The sequence below is a fragment of the Colias eurytheme genome, chromosome 32 (assembly GCF_061535395.1).
Source record: "Colias eurytheme isolate Ceu_HAF_F1 chromosome 32, ilColEury1 Martin Lab GWU primary, whole genome shotgun sequence".
NCBI lineage: Eukaryota > Metazoa > Arthropoda > Insecta > Lepidoptera > Pieridae > Colias > Colias eurytheme.
The window spans coordinates 3342707-3353428 of NC_143011.1; the positions used below are offsets into that span (position 1 = coordinate 3342707).

The 10722-nt window shown below is 37.5% G+C and overlaps 1 protein-coding gene and 1 pseudogene across 1 annotated transcript; both read left to right on the plus strand.

Moving 5' to 3' along the window:
* The first annotated feature begins 6162 nt into the window (after window positions 1-6162).
* Window positions 6163-8038, plus strand: LOC149895165 (uncharacterized). Its single transcript, XM_090119233.1, has one exon. The coding sequence runs from the start codon at window positions 6178-6180 to the stop codon at window positions 7330-7332; it is 1155 nt and encodes a 384-aa protein (XP_089975359.1). The 5' UTR covers window positions 6163-6177; the 3' UTR covers window positions 7333-8038.
* A 227-nt stretch (window positions 8039-8265) lies between these two features.
* On the plus strand, window positions 8266-10399 carry LOC149895166 (uncharacterized; annotated as a pseudogene).
* Window positions 10400-10722: the final 323 nt, after the last annotated feature.

Genomic DNA, 10722 nt, shown 5'->3' on the forward strand with positions numbered 1-10722 from the left:
GCGCGCGATTATTCGTGTTTGCTTTCCTTAGCGGAATGAGCGGCCGTGTAAAGACTAATCGCCTGTGATAGACCGCGTGAAAGAGGCGCGTGTTGGAGTGTGTGCAATGCACACGGTTTTATCGACAACCGCGCGTGATTGAAGTGAAAAATGGAGACAAGCTATCGGGTGGCGCAAGTTATCATGGTTGCTGGTTTAATTGAACTCAAAAAACTTTGCATTTTTTTTACAACTAAATCACGATTAGCGTCAATAAAACCTTTTTCTTTACAAAAGTCGATAAGTTTTTTATATGCTTGGTCTTTTAAATTCTTGTTTTTGTACTCTTCCGATTTTCCAGAGACATGGGAAAGATCTGTATAAAGTAATAAGCTCCAATACTAATTCCTTGCTCCACGTGCGTATGTCCGCCATCTTATTCGTGCGCGAAAGAATTTATGTGTAAAGGCAACCTGTGTACAATCGTGAGTGCGCGATTGCGCGCACGACTGATGAGCGCGGCATGTGGTCTATCCTTCCGTCCCCTGCACCCTTTATACGCACGATCTTTCACACACGATTTCTGTTTCATGCGCGATAGAGTTTGCGTGTAAAGGCCGCTATTGTCACGTAGAGTCTCTTCAAAGTGCGTGCCACAAGTCGTATTTGCATCCAAGGCACCTTCAAATCTGTGCTTAATTTTTTCATAAAATCTTTGCGGCTCATTGTATTTTATTTATTTATTTTTTTTATTTTTTATTGTGTGATAGGGAAGCGCTTGACCACGATCTCGCCTAATGGTAAGCTGAGATGTGGCCTATGATGGAGCGCGCTTCCCTAGAAGGAAGCATTAGCATTTATCTACATTATTTTGATATTATATGATATAGAAATTGTTAAAATTCTATATCATGCCGTAAAATATCGCCACTGACCACCTATAACTTTTCCTGTATTAACTGAACATACAGGAATATGGTTTTCGGGCTTCTCTTATCTCTTTGTATCCTCAATGTATACCACCATGACATTGTGGCGTTGCCACTTTTATTATCTATATTTTATTATCTGTGGCGTTCCGAAACGGAACGCACTTGATCGAATTTTAAATTGATTCGACGATAGTGAAAATGATTCACTAGGACAATAGTTATAGATATCATGTGAAACGTGACTTGGAAAAAAATCATTCAAATAAATCACAAAATAAAAATTTGAAACAATTTTAAAAGTTACGAAAAGCCCAATTATACGTCAAAATGACGCACAACATCCTCTTTACAACCAAATGGCGGAATTTACATGGATGAGCCAACTATGTACTGCTAGGTCTCGACGGCTAATGAGTTGATTCTGGATTTTGCAGCGATTCGATGGTAAATATAGAAGAGTTCATACGTCAAATTTACGTAGATTGGACTTCTAGGGTTAAATGCATAAATACCTAAATGATGTTTTGTTTTTATTATCTAATAACGATAAAAAAACCCGTTGATTTCATTCGTTTTTCAAGCTACGTGCATAGTTTTTCCACTAAAAAGCCTCAATTGAGTCATAAAGTACACAAATTTCAAGCATAATAAGTCACATCATTTCTATAAAACCAAAACTGGCAATAATATAAGTCGTGTTGTGCGATTATGAACATAGTGCATAAGGGCATAAGTCGTTATATTATATATAAATAGCTAACTTAATTGTCTTACCATTTAACAATACCTCAGTCATGACCCACAGATCCTCGCACTCCGATTCCCAATTTTGAATGCGATACGATGGAGTGTCGCGTGATATTGCAAAAAGTATTGTTATCGAGGGTACTTATAAAATTACTTACGTTTATCGAAACGTTTTTTGCTTAAAACGGTTTCACAATGCATTTTTAGGGTTCCGTAGCCAAAATGGCAAAAACGGAACCCTTATAGTTTCGTCATGTCCGTCTGTCCGTCTGTCCGTCTGTCCGTCTGTCACAGCCGATTTACTCGGAAACTATAAGTACTACAGTGATGAAATTTGATGGGAATATGTGTTGTATGAACCGCTACAAAAATATGACACTAAATAGTAAAAAAAAGAATTGGGGGTGGGGCCCCCCATACATGTAACTGAGGGATGAAATTTTTTTTTTCGATGTACATACCCGTGTGGGGTATCAATGGAAAGGTCTTTTAAAATGATATAAAGTTTTCTAAAAAACATTTTTCTTAAAGTGAACGGTTTTTGAGATATCAGCTCTCAAAGTCGTAAAAAGTATGTCCCCCCCCCTCTATTTTTATAACTACGGGGTATAAAATTCTAAAAAAAATAGAGGTGATGCATGCTAATTAACTCTTTCAACGATTTTTGGTTTGATCAAAGTATCTCTTATAGTTTTTGAGATAGGTTGATTTAACTGTAATTTATTATATTTGCTGCTACGGAACCCTTTGTGCGCGAGCCCGACTCGCACTTGGCCGGTTTTATTCTAATTATTATTTTCATTTCAATAATTAGTTACCTAGCCAAATTATTACAAACAATATTTTCGCTCCAACTCCAAGGTATCGTATTACGAGTAGGTACGAGTTAATTGTGTCTTTATGAAGTATAGTAATAAAAAAAACAAAATAAATCTCGTGTAGAGCCATTTAAATCTCGATAATTATTTCTATTAATATTACCTATAGGTACAAACTTTTAGAACTGTCAATTAATGTCGATTGCGCGGCAAATTTGTATTTTTTTTTCTTTTTGAAAATTTCATCATCTGTTGTTTTACAGTATTTTTTTAATCATAATGATTAAAAGTATTAGAACTTATGAGATTGGTTCAAGTGTACCTTAGTTAACCTTTTGGGCTTGAAAAGTTAAAGTTACTACAATTTCCACTATCTTTAGCGTAAATCTGCGAAAGCGCCAGTAACGACTTTCAATTACGCATTTAGATGTTACTTACAAAATGAAGCAACAGCTGATCCCGACGAGGCAAAAATACCTCAAACTCAAACCTTTATTTATTCAATTAGAACTCTGCAGAAGCACAATTGAACCATCTTAACATAGAATTGCCACCTGTCTCAACTCACACAGTATTAACCCAACCGGACAAGAAGAGACCTTGGTCCTTACTTTTGGGGTCAGAAATAAATTTAAAAGGTCACCCCTTGAATAAGGCAATAAAATATCAAAACAGGTAAACGGTTTTAATTATAATACAGATTTTTAACATCCAACCAAACCGTGCGGTATCTATTAATGTTTAGAGCCAACGCCACCAATCATAATCTAAACATGGCTAGTACTTTCAGTACAATGCATGAATTATTTATTTAAAACTGATAGGTCATAAACTCTGTACTGGAAACAAATATACTGAACTCAAGAGACTAAAATGATAAGGAGCTTATCTGTGTCCCAAAACTGCAATTACTACAGCCAAGTACGTTACTTTTAATCAATTCGGTTTTAAAATATAATTATGATTTACATCAGAACTTATATACCGAAAGCCTCGGGCTGACTTATTTATAATAATTGTGTTTGTGCATAACACTAGGCAGTCAACAGCTATATGAACGTCAGATAGGAAAAGAGCCAAATTTATCCAGTCAGTAACAAAGGATTTTAACTATAGGTACTTTATTCTAATTCAACCAACTACTACTAGCTACTCCGTATGTCTTTTGGGTAGACGGAGGCAAATAGGATTTTTATTCCAACTATATCATTTGATATTTTGAAAATGTACGTTCGTGTACGGTAGGTACATTTTCATACCGTCAGAGTCATTTTGCAGATTATAGTGGTGCAGCACTGAACACTGTCTATTAGGTGGCTGGTGCTGCCGACCGGGCCTTCAGTTCCGCTTTCCAGAATACCTTCACCCTTCTAGGTGCTACTACTACTGAAATAGCGGTACTCTATCGCGTCGTTCAGGTCTCTAACTGACAGGATTTCTCATATTATCGTAACAACCTCGCTCGTTCTAACGAGAACAAATTATCGCCAAGGAATTCTGCTGCAGGATAATGGCAAGAGAGATTATAAGCTTAACTATGCATTATTATGTTCAGGAATATGGTGGATTTTGAATACTATCGTCGTCTGAAAGTATCTCCTTTCGATAAACTTCATTAAGGATGCAGATCTGATCCCATCTTTGTTCCGTAGGAATGCTACGACAGTCTAAACGTTACACTGTACAAAGAAAATTGCCCTAAATATAGTCGGTTGTTCCAACATCCGTAATATGGCTAGCCTGCCTTGCTAGCCCTTGATTGTAACTGCTACCAATGGAGGCATTGCTCTTGTGTTGTCCACAGTTGTGCGAGTGCAAAAATGAAGAACTGAGCTCGTGGGGAGCTATGTCGAATGAATCTGTGTTAAGATTATGACAGTATAGGACAGTTAGCTGTGGATGCGAAGACAGGACATTACTTTATTCATCCGTAAACACGCGAGGCAGCCACGGACAGCGATATAGCAAGAACTAAACTAGCAAAGTTTAGTTCGCTTACCAGACTTTGTCATGTTTTAAATGCAGTATATCCTCTGTATAGCATTGCATTTATGACTATTGATAAACTTAATTCACCCGTAAACACGAGAAGCAGGCACGGATAGCGATATAGCAAGAACTAAACCAGCAAAGTTTAGTTCGCTTACCAGACTTATATTTTAAAAGCCGTATAGTCTGTACATTTCATTTATTGCCCCCCCCCCCCCCCCTAAAAGCAAAGAAATGAGAAGTCATTTGGCGGAGCTTTCTCGTAAAGGGTAGGGGTTCCAAGTTTAAAGCAGATACGAATCTAACGCATTCTCATTTCAGTCACCTGTCGCACCCACTGCACTCACACCTTACGCTGGCTGCAGCGAGGCTCTCCGCGAAGCCTTCTTACGGAGAAACATCCCATCGGAAGCTGTCGAACTAATGTTGGCATCGCTTTCCAGTAACACTAAGAAGCAATATAACGTAACTTATAAACTATGGTGGCAATTTTGTCTAGATAGAAATATTTCCAATTTTGAAAGTACAGTAGCGACAGTTATATCGTTTTTAACAAATGAGTTTAACAAAGGGGCTTCATATGGTACTTTAAACTCGCACAGGTCTGCCTTGTCTTTAATCTTAGGAAATAATATCGGGTCGGATGAATGCATAAAACGACTCCTAAAGGGAGCATTCAAATTGAAACCCAGTAATCCTAAATACAATAATTATTCTTGGGACCCACAATTAGTTTTGAACCATATCTCAAGCTGGTTTCCTAATATAAACATTAATTTGGAGCAGTTGACTAAAAAAATAGTAATTTTACTTGCGCTGTGTACAGCACAGCGGGTCCAAACTTTATCCCTTATCAATCTTAATAATATTTATTTCTCAGACAGTGGAGCTAAGATTTTCATAACAGACTTGATAAAAACTTCGGCTCCGGGTAGAGATCAACCCCTTCTTATACTTCCATACTTTAAAGAAAATATAAGTATTTGTCCCGCTACTGCACTTTCTGATTATATCAATGTCACAAAACATTTGAGGAATGAGGAGGACAATAGATTAATACTAACTTTTAAAAAACCTAATAAACCCGCCACAACTCAAACAATCAGTCTTTGGATCAAAAACGTGTTATCGGAAAGTGGTGTGTTGTGTTTTTTATTTCATTCCCACTTCTGTTCCTAAATTCAGAAGAGGGATAGTGATTCTCACGCGTCCTTAACCGTTTGCTTTCTGAAAATGGCAGTTTGACTCTTCAAACGAATTAGTTCATTACACTTTTAAATTACCCTCAATAATACTTTATAAACTTTTCATTGTTTCGTTTAAGTGAAATTAAAATAGTAGTTGTGTGGCTAAGTATATAACGCAAAATTTTGGTGAGTATATTCCGATCATTTGCTATCTAAGGAGAAGCGAGCTTCTTATCAATTTATAGCTTAAAGCAGCTTTGGTATAGTAATTGAAGCATTTATTTAAACCTTTTGTGATTTATGTGTTTTGTTTAACAAAATTACAGCATATGATTTAATTACGCTTATTTCACCTTTGTATAGTACGATACGTATTCTTTTTTAAATGTACCCGCAACTTAGTTTTTTTCTTTACGTTAACGAAATATTAAGTTAATAGTTTTTTTTTCTTCATATTTAATTTTTATCGTTTCCTTGTATCGACATTTTCCTCCATTGTAAAAAAAAAAAAAAATTACGTACGAGATGCCTAATAAGAAGCACAAAGACCGAAGCCGTTCTAGGAATCGTAGTGCTACACCTCCTATACGCAGCCGACGACGGTATAGTCCTTTCAACGATGCATTAACACAACAAATGCAACAAATTTCAGATAGACTAAAGTCGTTAGAAGAACGTCACTCTTCTCCGTCACGACGAGGATCCAACACTGGCGGTGTGACAACAACGCCGCCGAGGTCACGGATCGTCGAGCCCGTCGCTGTGCATCCGGAGCCTGCGGCGCACTCAGGGTCGGCGGTCCCTTCTTCACCGGGACATTCCGGGAGCGCCACAGTCGGCTGCGATCGTAACGCTACTAATCGTATTGTTGATGCTATACGATCAATCAATACGACGGTGAGGTTGAGCCAATCTTATTACATTTCAAATTTTGATCCGAGTATAAACGATATAGAAACCTGGTGTGAGGAGGTCGATTGCGCTAAGGTTATAAATCAATGGAATGATAATGAGTGTCTATCTCGTATAGGTAATTGTTTAAAGGGAGATGCTAGGACCTGGCTCAATGAATGGGTAACATCAGACCGTAGTTGGAGCAATTTTAAAAAAGAATTTAAACCTTTGTGTCCTAAGAAACCTGATATCGCGAATATTTTATATGACGTTATGAGTACCAATTCTGATAAATACCTAACGTATGCAGACTATGCTCGTCGCTCTCTTCTAAGGTTGCGTGTTGTTAGGGGGTTAAGTGACGAACTTATATCTGCAATAATAATACGAGGGATTACGGATCCGCAGATTCGCGCTGCAGCCATTAATGCAAAGCTAACGACAAATGAATTGGTTGAATTCTTTTCAATTTACGTTAAATCCAATTCCTCCTCAAACAGACATTTTGATCACAGGTCGCGCTATGATCGTTCTTTAAAATCTGAACATGTAGTTAATAATCGTAAACGACGATTTAACGAACAGAAATGTTTCTTGTGCGGTCAACATGGTCATACACAATCAAATTGTTCTAAAAAAGCTAAGTCGATTCTTTCTAATCAAAGTAATGACCATAAATATTTTTCTATTAATAATTCGAATAAATCTGTATTGTGTGATTTCTGCAAAAAACCCGGCCATAAAACTGAGGCGTGTTTTGCAAAATTAAAGTCGGGAGGCACGTAATACAAACAATGTTAATTTTTGCGAAGAAAACCCGGACAGTAAGAATAAAGATTGTTGTAGCTGTCATCCAGGGAATCCCAGTCGATGTCTTAATCGATAGCGGCTCTAGTATATCATTATTTTCCTTATCATTATTAAAGCATTTGAAATGTGCGCGAATGCCTGCATTTAGGATCTTGCGTGGTATTGGTGGGCAGGAAATTGAATCGACTTATTTTGTCACTTTACCAATAGAGTTTAATGAAATTACTTTAGAAGTAGATTTACACGTAGTTAGTTCAAAATTGATGAATACACCAATCATCATTGGCACCGATATATTAAATCGTGAAGCCCTAGTTTACGTCGATGATGTCCTCATTATGAGCGGTACGGTTGAGGAGGGTTTGTCGATTTTACGTAGAGTTCTTAAAACTCTTACAAGCGCGGAGTTTTCCATAAATTTAAAGAAATGCTCTTTTCTATCTACTTAAATCGAATATTTGGGACGTACGATTAGTCAGGGTCAGGTACGACCGAGTGGTCAAAAGATTAAAGCTTTGGTCGAAGCACCGATTCCAAAGACCGTTAAACAAACCAGACAGTTCAAGTTATTTTCGACGTTACATAGCTGGCTTTGCTATAAAGGCTGTGCCTATTACAAAGTTGACGAAAAAAGGGGTACCTTTTATTTGGAGTAGTGAACAAGAAGAAGCACGCCAAGTAATTATTTCTCATCTTACCAGTGAACCTGTGTTAGCTATGTATGATCCGGCTTTACCTATTGAAGTTCATATAGATGCCAGCTGTATAGGATATGGTGCAGTGCTTCTTCAGGTTCATGAAAAGGGGCATAAGCGGGTGGTGAGTTACTTCAGTAAACAAACTCAAGGTGCTGAGCCAAGGTATCATTCCTATGAGCTGGAAACTTGAAACTTTAGCCGTTGTAAAGGCCTTGCAAAATTATAGACACTATCTGGTTGGTGTTATTATTTGTAAAAAAAAATACATTGACCATTGTTTGATATGTATAGCACATAAAAACGCACATTTTTCCAAATACTGTCTTTTGTAATTTGTATCCTATGTTTGGTCAAGATTCCACTGAATTAAAAATATTTTTTTATAATGTTATCTCTTTGTTTGGGACCTCTAAAATTATTTGTGGCAGATCGGGGTCGAATGTTTCAGAGTTCAGAAATAACAAAACTTTTTACTGACTTGGGCATTGACATGCATCTCATAACACCAGAGATGCATAATTCAAACGGGCAGGTTGAACGTTATTGTCGAACCTTACTCAACATGGTTCGTATAGAATGCAATCACCGACAAAATGATTGGTCTGATGTCATATGGCGACTACAGCTGGTTCTGAACATTACAAAACAGAAAACTACAAGCTTTTCACCTCTGAATCTATTGGTGGGTATTAAAGCTGCGTGACCTGTTTTACGTTACCTCATTGGTGACATCGCACTAGAAGGCTCTCGTCCCAATCGCGACGCATTACGAGAAATGCGTAGACAACGTGTTTCTGAGCGTTTAAAAAAAATATAACCAACGTTGGCAAGACAAAACTGTGAATGCTAGCCGAAAGGCATCACGGTTATTTGAAATTAATTCTTTGCTTTTTGTTATAAAACAGGCTCAAACAACTGGCAAACTCGACTCGGGTATGCGCGGCCCATATCGCGTGGTCAAAACGCTTCCCCACGGTCGATACGAGCTGCAGTTACTGGAGGGCTCTTATGGCAAATCGACGCAAGCTGCGACAGAATTCATGGTGCCGTGGCGTGGGGAGTGGACTCCTGAGACATGTGCTGCGTTTTTTGAGGGTGAGCTGATCCCTAATTTGTGATAAGCGAACGACGTGCCTATGTCACAAATTATAGTTTTCCCATGATAAGCTAACGTCGTGCCTATGTCATGTGGTTGTTTTATTTTCTATGTGTAACGTATAGTATGCTAACGTCGTGCCTATGCTATACAATTGTCTTGGACTCATGATAAGCTAACGTCGTGCCTATGTCATGTGGTTGTTTTATTTTCTATGTGTAACGTATAGTATGCTAACGTCGTGCCTATGCTATACAATTGCCTTGGACTCATGATAAGCTAACGTCGTGCCTATGTCATGTGGTTGTTTTATTTTCTATGTGTAACGTATAGTATGCTAACGTCGTGCCTATGCTATACAATTGTCTTGGACTCATGATAAGCTAACGTCGTGCCTATGTCATGTGGTCGTTTTATTTTATATGCGTAATGTATAATATGCTAACGTCGTGCCTATGTTATACATTTGTCTTGGACTCATGATATGCTAACGTCGTGCCTATGTCATGTGGTCGTTTTATTTTATATGCGTAACGTATAATATGCTAACGTCGTGCCTATGTTATACGTCATTTGTTTTGGACTCATGATATGCTAACGTCGTGCCTATGTCATATGGTCGTTTTATTTTATATGCGTAAAGTATAATACGCGAACGTTGTGCCCATGTTATACTGTCATTGGTGTCAGAGATAGCGAACGTAGTGCTTCCTCTCTGTGTATTGCGCTTACCTGTTATAAGGGGAGTGTAATGTTTATTAGTTGCTAATACCTTATCATTAATCCTTCCCAGATGCTGCCAGTATTGAAGATGAGGAGTCCACAAATGACCCAGTCGTTGTTGTTGAACCTGCATCAGGCACTTCGAGAGGAGCCTGTACTTCTCCGCATAAAACAAAGGAGAACGAGGACGTCCTCCAGTCAGGAGAGGCCGTGTTAGACAAAAACTAAAACAGCGCCAATAGAGGGGATGACAAGTGGTGGCGGATTGCAGATAAAAGCGCTGGCGCGCTCATTCGCGGCACCATTCGTCGCGAGTCAATTGACATACTACAACTCTGCCCGTTTGTGAAGTCAACTGCCTAGTTATTTTCCTTTGTATAAGATTTTTTTACTGTAATGTTTAAAGAAATTATTGTGGAATTAGTGTAAAATTATTTTATAATTTTGTATTTTGTATTTCGTGTTCTTGGTTTTAAATTTAAATGGTATTAGTGTTAATAAAGTTATTAACGAGTTTTGTAAATAATTGTAACGTTGTGTTTTTTATTTCATTCCCACTTCTGTTCCTAAATATACAATATTTTCAACTGATATCGAAATGTACGAAAATAGTAATAATGTAATTGAACTGAGAACATAATATTTTAATATTCAGACAAAGCTGTATTGTTTCGATATACGTAGTTTTTATTGTAAACTGCACATATTTTCATAGAAAAATACTGTAAAACAACAGATGATGAAATTTTCAAAAAGAAAAAAAAAATACAAATTTGCCGCGCAATTGACATTAATTGACAGTTTTAAAAGTCGTATTTGCATCCAAGGCACCTTCAAATCTGTGCTTAA

Excerpts from the sequence above, each read along its gene's own strand:
- LOC149895165 (XM_090119233.1), top strand. The coding sequence starts at position 6,178 with ATGCCTAATAAGAAGCACAAAGACCGAAGCCGTTCTAGGAATCGTAGT.